Source organism: Miniopterus schreibersii, assembly GCF_964146895.1.
Source record: "Miniopterus schreibersii genome assembly, chromosome: 15".
Taxonomy (NCBI): domain Eukaryota; kingdom Metazoa; phylum Chordata; class Mammalia; order Chiroptera; family Miniopteridae; genus Miniopterus; species Miniopterus schreibersii.
Window position 1 is genome coordinate 42,981,019 of NC_138115.1, and position 17,294 is coordinate 42,998,312.

Genomic DNA, 17,294 nt, shown 5'->3' on the forward strand with positions numbered 1-17,294 from the left:
ATGTTTGAATCGCCAGCACCTGACTCACGCCTTTGGCCCCGCCATGATTCCCAGAGGCCCTGCCCCTCCCCACCTGCAGCTCATCCAGGCCATTTCCAGGGGCTTTTCTGTGCAAGCGGCCACTTGAGCCTCATGCTTAGGACTTTCCTAAAATCTCTCAAACAAGCAGCAGCTTGCCCCATAGGGCTTGATAAGCGGCCCCAGGCTAGCACTAGTGGCAGCCTGCATTGGTTCATAGCTTGGCCTCTCCTGGGCACCTCCAAGCCCAGCACAAGTAGCAGCCAACTACCATTTGCTGTGTAGCTCATGCTGAGTGGCCCTGGGCAAGGCACTGGCACACGCTGACTTTGCATCTCCTGGGAGGTCCCAGAGACAGTGCACCTGGTGGTCAGACTCAACCACACTGGATTACAACCCTACTACATCCACCAGTGACACACTCAAGGGGCACACTTGGTGAACACCAAAGCTCCACTGAAGTAAATCCTGCTCCATAAGGGTGTCTCCAGCACAGCAGCTCTTTGGCTGTAGTTGCAGCTGGTCCTCACAGACGACTGGCCTGGGGGTCAATTCCTCCCAGCGACGCCAACAGCAACCAAGGTTCAACTACAACAGGACAGTGCACACAGCCCACACAGGGGAGCACCTGGAAGGCCCAGCTCAGGAGACTGGGGAGGCTGAGCCACTGGACCCTACAGGACACCTACTATACAAAGCCACTCTACAAATTCCAGGAGACATAGCAGCTCTACCTAATACATAGAAACAAACACCTGGAAGCAGCCAAAATGCAGAGGCAAAGAAACATGTCACAAAGGAAAGAACAGACGAAATCTCCAGAAAAGGAACTAAATGAAATAGAGCCAAGCAAGCTACTAGATACAGAGTTCAGAATTATGGTTATAAGGATGCTCCAGGATATTAGTAAGACTATTAAGAAAACAAGTGAGACCATCGATGACATCATAAAGTACCAATCAGAAATGAAGGCTACACAAACTGAAATGAAGTATAATTTACAGGGGATCAACAGTAGAGTAGAGGACGCTGATAATCAAATCAGCAATTTGGAACACGAGGAAGCAAAAAATACCCAACCAAAAGAGCAAAAGGAAAAAAGAATCCAGAAATATGAAGACAGTATAAGGAGCCTCTGGACAACTTCAAGCAGCCCAACATTCGTATTATTGGGGTGTCCGAAGGAGAAGAAAGAGCAAGAAATTGAAAACCTGTTTGAAAAAATAATGACAGAAAACTTCCCCTACCCGGGGAAAGAAATAGACTTACAAGTCCATGAAGCACAGAGGGTCCTAAACAAGAGGAACCCACAGAGGCCCACAGCAAGACACATCATAATTAAAATGCCAAAGGTTAAAGACAAAGAGAGAATCTTAAAAGCAGCAAGAGAAAAGCAATTAGTTACCTACAAGGGAGCACCCATACGACTGTCAGCTGATTTCTCAACAGAAACCTTGCAGGCCAGAAGGGAGTAGCAAGAAATATTCAAAGTGATGAAAAACAAGGACCTACAACCAAAATTGCTCTACCCAGCAAAGCTATCATTTAGAACTGAAGGTCAGATAAAGAGGTTCTCAGACAAGGAAAAGTTAAAAGAGTTCATCACCACCAAACCACCACTAAAGGAAATGTTGAAGGGTCTTCTTTAAGAAGAAGCTAATGAACAAAAGAATCTGACAAACTAAATAGATCCAGAGACATTGATGCATGCAACAGACGATCATATTTCAGGGGAAAGAGGGAAGGGGATGGAGGGTGGGAAGAGATTAACCAAAGAAGTTATATGCATATATGCATAACCCATGGACACAGTCAATAACGGGGTGAAGGCCTGGGGAGGGGGTGGGAGTGAGGTGGAGGGGGTCAATTGGAGGGGAAAAATGGGACACCTGTAATACTTTCAACAATAAAGATAAATTTTAAAAAAAGAAGAAAAAAAAGAAAGGGAATGGAGGCGAAACATGCCAGGGGAGGATTCCTATCACAGGAACCTCCTTGTGTTCTCCTAGCACAAAAGGCAGTCATAAAAAAATAGCTTCTAAGCACCATGCTGAGCTGAGACAAAATCAGAAAAATGGGATAAAAATCAGAGAGTTAGGTGGAGTATTCTCACCTCAAACACCTGATATGATGCATTAACCACTAAAAATATATAATAGAATGAAAGAAAACAACAGGCATTTTAGCAGCAACATATTCCTAATTTTTTAAAAGATGAGATTTAAAAAGAAATTAATGTTCCTGACCATAATTCACTAACACAATTCCTAGATTGAAATCTAAGAAACAACTGTCATCATTCTACACATAATGTCTTAGAAACTTGCTCCCACTGAAAATAAAGCCGCCAATGACAACAGAATGGAAATATTTTCATTTAAAATTTTCTGAACCAATTTTCTTGGTTAGGAAAATCTCTTCATGTGTAGAAGAGATTTGCATGTGAACATTTCAGTGTGAGGAACGGAAATCCTAACACATATCAAAGAACCAAAGTTCTTTGTGGATTTTAGCTATAATTATCATGAACAATCCTTCAGAATATAAATTTTCATAAATGAGTCACTACCCACTCTGGTACATACAAAATGGACCCTGTCCTCAAGGAGCCAAGAAGACATGGGTGACATGCAGTGGTCAGTCAGAAAGGATGGCCTTGGACTGGGGAGATCAGAAAGGTCTCCAAGAAGGTAGGGCCTTGAGCAGGGCCCTCCAGGTTACAACAGGTGAGGGGGCCCTGGCTGGTGTTGCTCAGTGGTTAGAGCGTTGGCCTGTGCACCAAAGGGTCACAGGTTCAATTCCCAGTCAAGGGCACGTACCTGGGTTGCAGGCTCCATCCCTGGCCCTGGTCAGGGGGTACAGGAGGCAACCAATCGATGTGTTTCTCTCTCTCTCTCTCTCCCCTCCTCCCTTCATCCTGCCCTTCCACTCTCTCTGAAAATCAATGGAAAAAATATCCTCGGGTGAGAATTAATGCCCCCCACCCCCCAAAAAATGGGTGAGGGAGTGATTCCAGGCAGGTGGAGCGTGAGTGAGGCCATGTGGGCAAATGAGGGGCACAGCTAAGGCCAACATGAGAAGGGGCAGAGCCTGAGGTTGAAAAAGTGGGCAAAGGTCTCAAATTCCATGTCACTAGGAGAACACACATCCCCTTGCGGGGCAGACACGCAGCTCAGAGACAATTCTTACCCCATCCACAGAGACATAGGCCCGGTCGTGGACGCCCCCGAAGGGTGCCGTGAGGGGGGTGGGGTCGACGCAGTCCTCAGGAAGCACCGTTCGGTAGAGCACGAACCCAAAATACTGGTTAGAAAAAGGGTGAAAGGAAAACCAGTCACTTTCGCTGTTCGTTTTAAGAGAACTCAGAGGCCCTCGATCTGCGTGGCAGTAACGTTTCTGAAACCATCAGGAATGAAACGCTTCCCCGGCCTCTGGGGAAGATTCAACCTGAAAGAAGGGAGCTGGCTTCGGTGTTTAGATCATGGAGTAACCAGCACAGAAGTAAACTTCCAGGAACCCTGAAGAGCATTTCACCCAGCATCCTGCTCCACACGAGAAAACGGGGTCCTGGAACGTGTCCAGTGATGCGCCCTGAATCGCTAATGGGGATCCTATCACAGATATCACAGGTTATGTATGTTCCCTAAAAAACCAAAACAGAGGAACAAAAGGAGACAAGTAGTAACGAAGCCCAGAATGTTCGGTAAAACATTCTCCCTGTTCTTGGGCTCGATCTGCTCTAACATACAAGAGTCAATCAGAAACTGTTGAAAGTGGAGGAGTGGGGGGAACGGAGATAGTGAGCAATAGGGGTGGAACCTGCTGCTAAGTCAGAAAAGACTTCGAGGCGCTGGTATCCCTGCTCTGAAGGGAGGCGCCAAACAGTCAGCCTCAGCAGGGACAGCACCCATGGCCTTGAGTGACCCTCCTGCTGTGGACATTAGGCGAGGGTGAGCTGGACCAAAACGTAAGTGGAAAGAATCCAAATCCAAATCCTTCATGGACCAGAGACAAAGTTCCTCATTTCTAGGGCCTGGAAAGCAGGGACGTGCACCTCAGGCAGGCGGAGAGGTCATCAGGAGGAGCCAAAAAAAAAAAAAAAAATGTTAACCCATGTTCCTGTGTTGCAGGAAAGAACTGAACTCAAGAAATCCGCTGGTGTCCCCATGGAACCTTCAAGCCTGGGATGCCTCCCTCCCACACCCCAAGTCTCCATCTGTCTCCAGTTTTATTTTCCTTTCGAGAGTAACTAAAATGGTAAGTCTTAGCTCAGAGGCTGGGGAAAACCTTGGAAAAGGCTTCCTAGAGGGGAGCAGAAGCTGTGATGTTCCCTGAAAAGGTGTTGCTGAGGCCTCCGAGGGTGGGGGTGGGGTCGCACCCCACTCCCTGCAGCCGTGCCCTCCACGGGTTTCATTGGAAATCAACATTCTGTGGCCTTGCTCCAAACCCGAAACAGCTGGGGCTCAGGGAGCCCCACCCAATCTGAGGGCACCGCCTTGGGCAAAGATTAGAAAGCTGAGGGCCTGAGGAGGAACAAAGACTGTCAGTGTCTGTACATTAACCCGGAGTTCACGCCCAGGCTCCTGTCTTCTCCAACGTGCTCCACGCCCTGCCAGGTGGAGAAGGCATTTCTGTTTTATAGATGGCGACAGGCACATCCAGCCAGTACGTGCTTGAGTGAGAGAGAAAACTCTACCCAATGTGAGTGGAAAAGTAGGGGGTGGGGGAGCTTAATTATTCATTTTATTTATCACACACCAGAGTTGTTGGATCAAAACATTCTTGTAAGATTCTACAAGTGTAAACATAGTCACTTGTAAAACATTCTTGTAAAACTTGTGAAATGTTGCAAGTGTAGGAATAGTAACTGGAGGCAAAGCGCACCAAGCCGAGATACGCTGTTGTTCTATCACCTTACTGTTCAGACACGAGTGATCGAACTTAACAAGGCAACAAGGAAACAAGCAGACCTCATGGGTCCTCTGAGGACATGTCACCTTTGTCGTGTTTGTGCCAAAAATGTTTTACTGAGTCGAATCGGTGAGGGGCCGTCTACCAAACAACTGGTCTGAACTCTTCAGAAATGTTCATGTTACGAGAGAAAGAAAGACTTAGGAACAGCTTCAGATGAAAGAAGACTGAAGAGGCATTGTCACTAAATGTAATGCATGATCATGGATTGGGAACTGGATTGAAAACAGTTAAGCTATTGGACTATAAAGGACATTATTGGAATAACCAGGGATGCTTGACTATGGAATGTATATTAGATAACTGGATCGCACCGATGTCAAATTTCTTAAGTGTGATCATTATATCGTAGGCATGTAGGATAATGTCCTTCTTCTTAAAAGATACATGCCATAATACCTAGGGGTGACATATCATGATGGTGACAACTAACTCAAATGGTAAAAAACAAAACAAAACAAAAAACCTAACGAGCAGTTGATGAAACACACACACAGCAAGCTAAAGCCAGTGCGGCAAATGCTAACACTGGTGAGTCATGGTGGAAGCTATATGGGTGTTGGTTGTACTATTCTTGCAACTCTTTTACATTTGAAATTTTCCAAATAAAAAGTTGGAAAAGCTCTTAAAGATGGGGCAGTGCCTGGAAATTATACACACACACAGACAAATAAACACACACACATGATGTGCCTGTTTTCTGTTTTCTTCAAAAGCCAGAAAGAGAATCTCTAAGAACCTAATCGAGTAAGAACACAGTCCTCATGCCTTTGAGCTAACTAATAACTAAATCAGTGTTCTAATTTAGTTATAACACTAAATAATGAAATTGTTGTTTCTGAGTATTAAAATAGCATTTTTTCCACTAGTACCTAGTCATGAAGATTAATTAGATCGGAAGTGCACTCAATGTACAGCTGGTACAGAATTATGTTGAAACAGGTTGAACTTATTTGTGCGAGAATAAGAAATGGGGAAATATAGGAAAGATCAGCTAATGTGCAACATTAAAGCTAAAGAGAGCCTGGAAATCCACCGCTAGATTACTTGGGATCTGATTTATCTGCTCACTATTTTCGTCCCTGTGCTCAGAACAGAACACTGCAAGGCAGGGCAGAAAGCACATTTTTGCAAGTAGAAAAAAGCTAAAGCATTACCTTTGAAGGCCTACCTGTTTCACCTGGATAAATGTCAGGGGATAAAGGCTTTTTATAGGCCCCGTGGGACACAGAATGTTCAGAGATTCCTCCACTGTCTGTAACTGAAAAGAAACAAAAGCAGCATTCACACGCTGTCACCCCTCCCTGGTCATCCGAGTCCAGAACATCGTTTGCAAATTATCAAAGTTATTAGTGGATTTGACCAAACCCCTAAATAAACCTAAATGGCTCAAATTCCATTCAATACTACTCCCTAGTCACCTTCCATCAACTCTAGCAGTTCTCTAACTTTTAATGAAAAATAACTGATGGTAATCTTAAAAAAGGAGTTTCAAACATACCTACTTGCAAATACAACCTCCCGTATAGAAAAGGCCCTTGAAATAAATGAAAACCAAGTAACGGTGACTGCGCCCCCTAAGTCTGTCCGGAGCACATCTTCCACATCGATAGCACTGGCCAGTTGTGTCCCTTCGCCCGACTGTCAGCTCCGTAAGGGCTGGGTCTGCACTGTGCTCACCCCAGTGCCCAGTCCATAGGAGCCACTCAACAAATACACACATTCAACCCAAATGATTGTGTATTCTTGCAACACAGGATGCTTCTTCTGGTGCAACAACCACAATAGCTACCCAATACCGGGTGCCTAGCAAACTCCAGGGGAGTCGGAGCTCCACACACACACACATTATGGAATCCTCACAACTACCCAGTGAGGCAGGCATTACTGTCCCCAAGTCAGGGACTCAGAGAAGCTCACTTGAGCAATGGCAGGGCCAGGATTGCAGTTAGGTTTGGCTCCAAACCCAGGACTTTCCATGACGTGATACTGGTTAGGAATTTTATATGCACTTTCCATGGTTACCTTGCTGAAGTGCAGCATCGAGGAAAAAACATCTTAAGTACAAATTCTATTCATTCAGCTACTCACATGGTCGTTTTCCCACTTGGACAATTCAACTCACAGTAAAAGGTTTTAGCCTATGTAACTATGCTCCATATAAATTTAATTCAGTTAGATGCCGACTGCTTTCTTCAACCGTATTATAGCTAACAAGGAAAAGCCGTTTCTGCGCACACAATTTTCTTGCACAGTAAAGAGAATGTGCCTTTGGTACTGAGCTAGATTTGTTTCAGCGACGTTGTACTAAACATCTGCAGTCATTTTCTGTTGTATAAAAATAAAATCCTCACAGCTCTAAACCCAACAAACGAACTTTTCCTTAAGTAGCAATAACAGTGAAGGGGTAGAAGATGCCCCCTTTCCAAGTGTGATTCATGTTTGATTAATCTAAAGAAAGATGCCTATCAGGCAGAGAGACTGGCCACGTTCTTTGTAGAACATAACACAGATCTGAGAGCAGGTGGAAAAAGTTACAAGAACTCAACCAACCATAATATCAAAGGGCTTCGCGAATGGAAAAATCGTACCATCATGTTTAGCATTTTGCTTAAAGATAAAGACTTATGATGTTATTTTAGACTATCACGATTCTTAAGAAATATGCAATTGTTCATGTTTTCTTCTTCCTTGTGAGTTGACACACGTGGGAGTTAGGGATTATAAAAGGGGAAAACCTGAAGACAGAGTTGATCAAAACAGACTGGCTTTGGCTTGCGTCACTCCTGACTATCAAATGTAACCTCTTTTCTTTTTCTGGAATGAAATGTCCTTACCTCTTATTTATGACTGATTTCTAGCTTTTCTATCTCATCTCTCATTTACCAAAAAACAACACCACTGCAGACGGTAAAAATGAGGACATGATTTTGAGATGGGAATGTCTAATTTAGGGCAAAGACCTATCAAAATGCCCTTGGCTTTGGAGAACCCCCTAAAATAAAGGTGGATTATAAAATAGAATCTCATCAGCTATAACGACAGGTGGCATGTTGTTCCTACAAAGGCTCCTGGGGCTGCTCCGGACAACCGATAATTGAACCAAAAGCACTGGTACGATCTAGCACATGTCCCTGCTCCTGTCCATGCCCCATTTGCTCACCCAGTCACCACCACACACAGCCTCTCACCTCCCAGGTCCCCTTTCCCAGAAACATCATCTTCCCAACCAGTCTCGCAGAAAACAAATTCACAGAAAAATAATAAGCCGACTCCCCAGCACAACACTTTCACTCACGACTTCTAAATTCCATTTCCGCACTTTCAATGTTTCTGTTAGTTTTTTCTTTCTTACCTTTTTCAGCGCAACTTTTCCATACGCAAACTTCGGCGTAGATGGAGGGATAAAACCTTCTGGTACTTTTTCAAACTATAAACCAGAGTGAAAAAAAGACAGAAAAGAAAGACAGCTGTTAAACCCTCAGAAACATATCTATACAATTCGTTTTTCCAAAGGAGGGTAAAGGCGGAAACAGCAATGCCAGTGATGTTTCCGAAAGGCAAAGGGACAAAAGACTTCCTTCCAAGACAGGATCTGTTTAAGTTTTTACTTCTAAGTGTGTGTCTGTCTGTGTTTTCAGCTCCAGGAATCATTCAAGTAATTATAGAACAAAGACTTCAAAACAGAGCAAAAACAAGTAGACAGCAGAAAGCTGGAGTGGGGGAAAAGGAACAAGGGAGCCTGGGGTAGGACAAATCTTATTTGTAGATTAAATCTTATTGGTAAGTTAAAGTTTTGTATTAATGTTAAAATTGCCATGGTTATATAGGGGCATATTCCTACCTACTCTTATGAAACATACACTGAAGTATTTAGGGGTAAAGGGTAGTGATAGATGCAATCCTTCAAAGGTTTAAAAACACAAGTGGGGGGCAGGGGGTAAATGATGAAGGAAATGGAGCAAAATGCTGACATGGGGGAGTCTGGGTAAGGAATACACAAGTGTTCGGTGAACAATTTTTATTCTTGAACCTTTTATGCAAGTTTTAAAATTTTTTATGAAACTATTTTTAAATAAAAAGTTAAAAAACAAAATAAAAATAAAACCATATTAAATATGTGTACACGCATATTAGCATCAGAAGATGTGGGTGTAAGTCCTAGGTCTTAGAAAGGTCTATGTCCATCTGGTATCTCCAAGCAGATTGCATTATGATCTTTCAGGATCCATACCCTTCCTCCTTCCCTCCCTTCCTCTCTTTCTTTTTACCTTTTTCAAAGTAATTTTTAAAAAAGAAGATAAAAGACTGGTATAAGGAAAAGCAACAGTCTCCTGACTCACTGTTTTCTTATAGTCTTCAGAGGAAACCATTCAAAACTCCTTCAATTGTACCTATTTTTGCTTCTTTTGGTCTCTAAATAATACACTTATCTGCCATTTCTTATTAGATCCATTTTAAAAAATTATCATTGGTTTCTTCAATACATGAGAATTTAGCTCAGCTGTACTATTCCAGATATCTCCCTTTTTTGCCAACACGGTTATATCACCATTTTCAGTTCCTCTACTGGTTACTTTGCAGATTTAAATAACATCCTATACCTTTATTTCTTAGTTCCAGTAATTAAGATTATTCTTTGTGTCCACATTTTTTTAAGACAAGGCTATTTACTTCCCTCCCTGAGCTCTCCTCCCTACTCCTGCCTCCAAAACATCAGCTATACTACTTTAAAACTGGGCTTTTTCTTCTGAGACTTTGCAGATGGTCAGTTAGCTGGTTTGGTAAGTGGTATTCAAAATATTTGCTTGCATCCAAAGAGATAAAGGGATTATAAATACCCCTCTCTACAGCTCTTCCTGCCTCTTTCATTCACCAAAGACTTACAAAATGGACTGTATCTCTTCTTTAATCCATTTCTGGCATTAGTTGGGTGGTGATGGACAATATCTTTCACTAACATGGACTCCCAGGGATGATAATTTCCCACCAGGTGGTACCAGCCTGGGCTCAGTGGTGAAAGCTCTAGGCAGCCTTTGCATGCATATAACTCCTGAAGGCATGACAAAGCTCATGACATTTGCATTTGCATTTTCTAAGGTAATCTCTTTGGTGTGGGTAAACTCAGCAAGATATGGTTAACACTTTGACCTCGAGGATGAACCATAAGGCTGTAGGGCAGCATCTTTCCTCTACCCTACCCATTCCTAAGAGGGGCAGTGGTGAGTTTATTTTTGTATGCTTTTGAATGAATTTAAGACCCACTTTTTAAGAGTTTTCCATCAAAGATAAGAATCCAGCTGGCTTTTTGGAGATGGGTTATTCTGCAGAAATTAATCACATTATAGTTGAGGACCTTGATAACTGGAGTTGATCTTGGGATTTCCTTGAGGTGGTTATCGGGGCTGGGTGGGTCGGGGACTAGGGATGCAAGAATCCTGTAGTGAATTCTTCAAAAGCTTAATGAAGTTTGAAACGTGACTCAGGACCAGTCTGCACTGGCTAACTTTTTGTTTGTTTTTAGCTTTAATGACATTAGAGTTCAGTGGGTAAACACAAGCTGTCTCTTGCAATCCATGGTGCTGGTAGAAACACAGTGTTTTATGTCAGTTATTATTTATTTATTTATTTATTTATTTATTTATTTATTTATTTATTTATTTATTGTTAATCCTTACTGGAGGATATTTTTTTCCACTGATTTTTTTAGAGAGAGTGGAAGGAAGGAGGAGAGACACAGAGAGAGAAACATTGATGTGAGAGAGACACATCAATTGGTTGCCTCCTGCTCATGCCAAGATTGGGGCCGGATTTGGAGCCTGCAACCAAGGCACATGCCCTTGACTGGAATCAACCCCTCAACCCCTCAGTCCCAGGGCCGACACTCTAACCACTGAGCAAACTGGCTAGGCACAAATGTCACTCTTTAAAGCATCACCTGTGTCTTTGTGGCCCTTGTCTTTTTGTTTCCTACAGACTTGGCTTTTCTAGTCTGTCTTCCAGAATGATTTCTCTAAAGGGCTCATCTGGTCAGGAAGCCACCTATGACTTGGCCTCCTGTTTCCCTCAAGCCTCATCTTTCCATTCTCCCCTTCTCGTACGTGACCCTCTGGCCTTAAATGGGACAGTGCTGTTTCTGTCTCCTGGCTTTGCACATGCTGTTCCCTCTGCCTTTATCCATCTAGAAAACAAGGACACACTTCCACTGCTGACCCCAGAATCTGAGCCTGTCCTAATGACTTCTTTCTGGAGCTTCTCACTCTTAAGTGAGGTGCCTGCTGGAGAGATACTTGCACCTGGATGTCACCAGAGGCACCTTACGCTGAACAAGCCCAGACTGAATTTGCCTCCCTTCCCCATTCCCAGCCTGTGCTTTCTCTGCAGTCCTTTTAGTTGCTGACCCCGACACCCATCCCATTATCCAGTGAAGGTTGTAACCCGGACAAATCAACGACCCCTCATTCTTTCCATCTGCATTGTCAGTTGCCAAATGTGCCAATTTTCCTTTCTAAAAAAATGTAATTCTAATCTTCACCTGAGGATATGTTTTTTATTGGTTTTTAGAGAGAGAAGCGGGGGAGAGAGAAAGAAACATCAATGTGAGAGAGAAACATTGATTGGTTGCCTCCCATACCCGTCCCGACTGGGGATCAAACCCAAAATCTAGGTATGTGCCCTAACTGGGGATTGAACCCACAACCTTTTTTGTGTATCTGACCAACCGAGCCACCTGGCTGGGGCCACACCAACATTTAAATGTAAAATATGAAATCAAAGATTTGAAGCGCCCCAAGAGAATTTATTTACCTACTAGAGTGGGGAGGTACCCATTAGCTAGTCTGAACACAACCAGTTCCCATTGCCTTCGCAGCCACAATCCCCTTCACCTAAATGGCTGCAAAACCTTCTCATTGGTTTTCCTTTTCTACTCTTGCTCTGCCTCCCAGAGTCTAGTCTCAACATTACAACCTGAGTAACCCTTAACTGCTCTGCTCAGCTCTATGACTTCCCATTTCATTCAGAGTAAAAGCCAAAGTCTTAGAATGGCCTGTAAGGCCCTACAGGGTCAGTTCCCCATTATCTCTCTGACTTCACCTCCTACAAAAAAGACTTTAGGGCAAAAAGCATTATTAGAGATAGAGGATTAACACATAAGGATGCTCTTTAGCATCCTTAAATTCTCAATTTGCATACCTAATAAGGTGACCTCAAAAAACGACAGGACTACAAGACTATAAAGAAAAATACATACACAAGTCAATAAATAATAGAATTGACAAAAAATTAGGAAAGATTACAAAAATATCAATAGCCCCATTGATAAGCTTAATCTAATGAACATGTATATAGATTATATCCAATAGGTATAAAACCTATGTTCTTTTCAAGAACACATGGAACTGATTAATGTTTCTCTCTCTCCCCCTCCCTTCCTCTCTCTCCAAAAATCAATAAACTATATATATAAAAAAAGAATATAGAATATTTGTTCACATTGGTACAGGGTGGGGCAAAATTAGGTTTACAGCTGTGTGTGTGTGAAACAGTTTATTCTTGTATTATTATTTATTATTATATTATTTTTTTATACAAACAACTGTAAACCTACTTTTGCCCCACCCTATATATGCCAGGACCTAAGATTAGGTTCAAAGAATTTTAAGGGATTGATATCATACAGACTACATTCTCTAAACAGATGCAAATATGTTAGAAACCAATAAACTAGACAAATACTTATGTTTAATAACTGAAAAACCCACTTCTGCACATTTCAACGGTCAAAGAGAAATCTAAGCATGTTTAGAAGCAGGCTCTAATACATATATTAGATATTAAAACTTATGAAATGGAGCTAAAGAAGTACTTGAAAGAAATGTATAACCTTGAGTATTTATATTAGAAAAAAGACTGGACTTAAACATCTAAGCTTCAAATAAAAGGAGGAAATACTAAAGATAGGAACAGAAAGCTCTGAAAGAGAACAGATGTGACAGAGAGCTTGGGAGTCATCACTACAAGTTCTGCAGTGATCAAATCCACAACAAAAAATGACATGAGGAAATTTTTTAAAAAGTATTTTAGTATGTCTTTATTGATTTCAGAGAGAGGAAGGGAGAGGAAGAGAGAGATAGAAACATCAATGATGAGAAAATCACTGATCGGCTGCCTCCTGCACGCCTGCAACCCGGGCACGTGCCCTGACCGGGAACGAACCGCAATCTCCTGGATCATAGGTTGACGCTCAACCACTGAGCCATGCTGGCCGGGCAAGCAACTTTTAACAACACATTTGCAATTTTAGATGAAATACACAAATTCTTAGATAAGAACAGATCATATTTTTTGATATATTTAATGCATTTTATAATATAGATTTTTAACACTTAGGCTTAAATGGAGACAGCGGCATACTGAAACAAACAAACAAAGTCCATACCATTTATAGGCAGAAAAACCTGTTTTTTAACTTCAAAACTCAGGTGACTGAGCAGAAAAACTGTGGTTTTTTTTAACCCACAGAAGAGACAGGAAACCCCACCTGGGTGCTTTAAATGCCTCAAAAGGTCACAGCATTAGCAGGACTAAGCAGTTCAGGTGCAGGCCAGAGCATGCACTGCCCCAGATAGAAAGAGGAGGCATTGCTGACAGCTCACATCTGCACCTTGCCCCACTGCCCTCGGATTTTCTCTCCTACACGTTTTAGCTACTTATATAGACACACATTTTCTTACCTTTTTTTTTTAAATCCTCACCTGAGGATATTTTTTCCATTGCTTTTCAGAGAGAGTGGAAGGGAGAGAGAGAAACATCAATGCGAGAGGGATGCATCAATTGGTTGGCTCCCCAACCCGCATTGGGGATCAAGCCTGCAACCGAGGTATCTGCTCTTGACCAGAATCGAACCCAGGACCCTACAATCTGCAGGCTGGCACTCTAACCACTGAGCGAAACCAGCTAGGGCACATTTTCTTACCTTTAGTATAAATAATAGTAATGGCTACTACTTACTGGACCACAGGAGCCTTACCAAGGTTCTTTTTCATCCTTACAACACAACCAGGTGCTAATGGTCCGGTTTTACCAATGAGTAGGCTAGTGGATTAACTGGTTCACAGAATCACTCTTCATCAGGTCGCCGCCAAGACTCAAGGCCAAGTCTACCTGATGCCTCCCTTCATGTGTCCTTTGAAACCCAGAGGCTCTAGGAAGTCATCTACAGAGCACAGTGAGTCCAAGGCAGGCTCTGTCCAATACCAGCCCACTGCAGTCCGTACAAAGCACCCACCTTCCGAATAACATCTCGCACAGCAAAGTACTTCTCCGTGAGGTCCCCTGCCTCAGTCAGTGGGGCGTCATAGTCATAGCTGGTGGGCTGTGCTTGGTAGGGCATGTTGGCCCCTAGAAGACAAAAAACGTGCCACTAGTTACTACTGGAGGCCCTTGCCTGGGACAAGTTCTTTGGGATTCATGGGCTCAGCAGTACGGAGGGAGGAAATAAAGGACACATTTGAATAGATTGTTAAGAGAGGTGCAGAGAAATTAGTTTCTTCCTGCCAAGCAACTTGGAGTCTACAGAGCACTCTCCTCATCTACTCTCAGCAGAGCTCACAGTTGTGACCCCAGCAGATCTCAGGGCCAAGGGACAAGCAGAGAATCTGGAACGCTCTACAAAACTTGCTCAGCACAACCAGGCATTGCAGGACTGATGGCATGACCTGCACCTCTGACTGCTCACCCTGCGATCTTTTTCATGACCTCGAACTGTGTGGTGGAGACTCAGGTGACTTGGCCAAGGACCAGTAGAAAACAACCGAAGGTTATCAGACCAAACAAAGTGGGCGATGGCTACACCCAGATGAACCCTTAGAGATTTGAATGTAACCATAAGGCCTTTGCAAAGACTAGAGAGGATGCTGTGGTGTGCCTCTCCCATCCCCCTTCAAGACTAAGGCACTCACTTGTTCCCCCAGCTGCTGGGAGTGTTGGCTGCTGCTGGCTCTCAGATATGTCCCTCTCTGGTCATTGGCCTCTGCTGGGCTGCCTTGCTTACAGTTACAACCCTCCCAGGATAGCCCATATCCAACAATCAGCCGACGTGGGGATATAAAAGCTCAGTCCCTTTGCCTCAGAGGGCCATCCCAGCTCCATCCAGAGCTCCCCCTAGAATTGGCGGAGCCACCTGTGAAACCGCATCACAGCCTAGCATTGCCCTCTGCTCAGTCCTGCCTCCTACACTCTCTCCTAGGTGTCTGCGTGCTTCTGAAAGTGCAACCCAATCAAATTTCTGCTGGGTAATCTCGGAGTCTGTTTCCCTGGAAACATAACCCACAAGAGAGCAATAAATAATGCTGTGCATGCACAAAGACTAGAGAAGCAAAGGGTCTTGTAATTATTGCTGAGGGGGCAGAGTCTAGAACAGAGGCCCCCAACCTTGTCACACACGATGTCCACACGTAGGAGACTGTGTAACATTGGGCCATGACCACATGCCAGTGCTCAGAGAATTCACCCAAGCATGAGAGTCACACGGAGAGCTTGTTAAAACAGATTTCTAAACCCAGCCTGAGGTTCTGATTCGGAAGGTCCGCGGTGGGACCCGAGACTGGGCATTTCTGACAGGCTCCCAGGTGACAGGGATGCTGCTGCCCTCTGTGGGCCAGCCAGGGTCTGTGCCTCCCTTTTCTACTCCAGAGGGCATTTTGCAATGGAAGTGTGTGAGAATAAACTTATTTTAGAATAATCTTATATCCAACCTAAGCATTAAGTAAATGAGGCCCCAAATCTGAGAGTTCACGTATGATTTAGTAACAAATTCCTTCAAATGGTCCCACAGCTCACAAATGACAGATCCACCCTGGGTGATCCTACTGTGGTAGAGTTGACATAAGCCAGGCCAAAAGGTCTTCGTTAGCTCTCTGCACAGAATCTGCATTTGCAAATACCTAAACCAGCTGAATCGATCCCATATTACTTTCCCCTCATTTCTCATGAACCAGAGACAGCTGCCTGCCAACGGGTCTGCCCACCTCTGGGGATACAAACGACAAAACACATCCTTTGCCGTGAGAAGCAATGAAAAAGAAAAACCACATCCCTTTTCGCAAGGAGCTCACCTTCTCCCCTGTGGTCCCTTCTCTAGTTCTAAAGTGGCAGTGGCTGGGCTGCCCGTGTTTCTTGCTTATAGCTCTCGCTGCACAGCAGACAACGCGTGCACCCTTGAAGCAGGTGTGGCCTCATTGACCCGAGCGGCCCCCGCATCTCCCCCGGCCCCAGCCAGGTCGGAGGAGGAGCCCTATCAGCTGCCTGTCGAGCTGGGTTGAACAAGTGTGCCTTCTGGAAGAAGCTTTACAGGCCCAGGGAGCCCAGGCTGGGAAGCTGGCCAGTGGGTTAAAGGATGGACTGGCAAAGGAAGGCTTTCTCTATTTCTACCGGCGGAATCTTTCTCCAGATGTTTCCAGATCACCAGTGGGTCATAGAGAAACGGTGCTAACTCAAGCCTCTTCTCCATGTCAGGGAGTGTGAGGTGGGAAGGCAAAGGAACAGCAAGAGTTGCCAGTCTCCAGGTCTCCATGTGGCATGAGACGTTATAGGACAGCCTGGAGCCCACAGGAGCCCCTCACACAGATGGGGACACGCAAGGGCACAGAGTGTGGTACACATACTTGATGTATTTTCTCACAGCTCTCCTCTCGGAAGCTGGCCTGAAGGACAGCCGCTGAGGAGCAGACTGGCTCTTCCTCACGTCCTCAAAGAGACAGGCCACACGGCAGATCAGAGAGGCCTGCATTCACAAGTAGGGCTGGTTTGGGGGCTGGCTCAGGGGCTTCAGGCTGCAAGGGGTTATTCCAAGGGCAGTGACTAGCTTTCCAAGACCTGAGTTTGAATCCAGGATCTACCCCCTGCAAGCTGAGTGGGAAACAGGTGGACTTGTTTCGTACCCTGCTTTTCTTATCTGTAAAGTGGGTTGGTAATCGTAGCCTAGATGACATGGCTATGAGGATTAAATTAGAAAACAGGTGGAAAAGAGGCTCTTATTAATTATGGCAGGGTAAGGAGCAAGGGAGAGGTAGTTTCCATATTATCTAATTTAAAAAACACACCTGTATTGTTTTAAGTAGAACAGTTCGATATTTAAAAATTCTATCATGAATAGCAAAATTCCCACATATGTCAGTCTTTATTCCTGGATTGGATGATTGGTCTGAATTCCATGAATAAAAGCTGGGTGGAATGCCTAGCTATTGAATGAAAAAGGCATCCCAAAGTCTTAACTGTTTCTAACGAGAAGATAGAGACACACA

At 44.0% G+C, this 17,294-nt stretch overlaps 1 protein-coding gene across 1 annotated transcript in view; it reads right to left on the reverse strand.

The window, feature by feature from the left end:
* GLB1 (galactosidase beta 1) overlaps nucleotides 1-17,294 on the reverse strand; it is a 59,107-nt gene that overhangs the window by 13,433 nt on the left and 28,380 nt on the right. The window contains exons 10-13 of the mRNA XM_081160218.1: nucleotides 14,279-14,391; nucleotides 8,345-8,419; nucleotides 6,161-6,250; nucleotides 3,208-3,321 (exon numbers count right to left, since the gene is read on the reverse strand). Of these exons, the coding sequence (XP_081016344.1) occupies nucleotides 3,208-3,321; nucleotides 6,161-6,250; nucleotides 8,345-8,419; nucleotides 14,279-14,391 (392 nt within the window). The remainder of the gene's footprint in view (nucleotides 1-3,207; nucleotides 3,322-6,160; nucleotides 6,251-8,344; nucleotides 8,420-14,278; nucleotides 14,392-17,294) is intronic.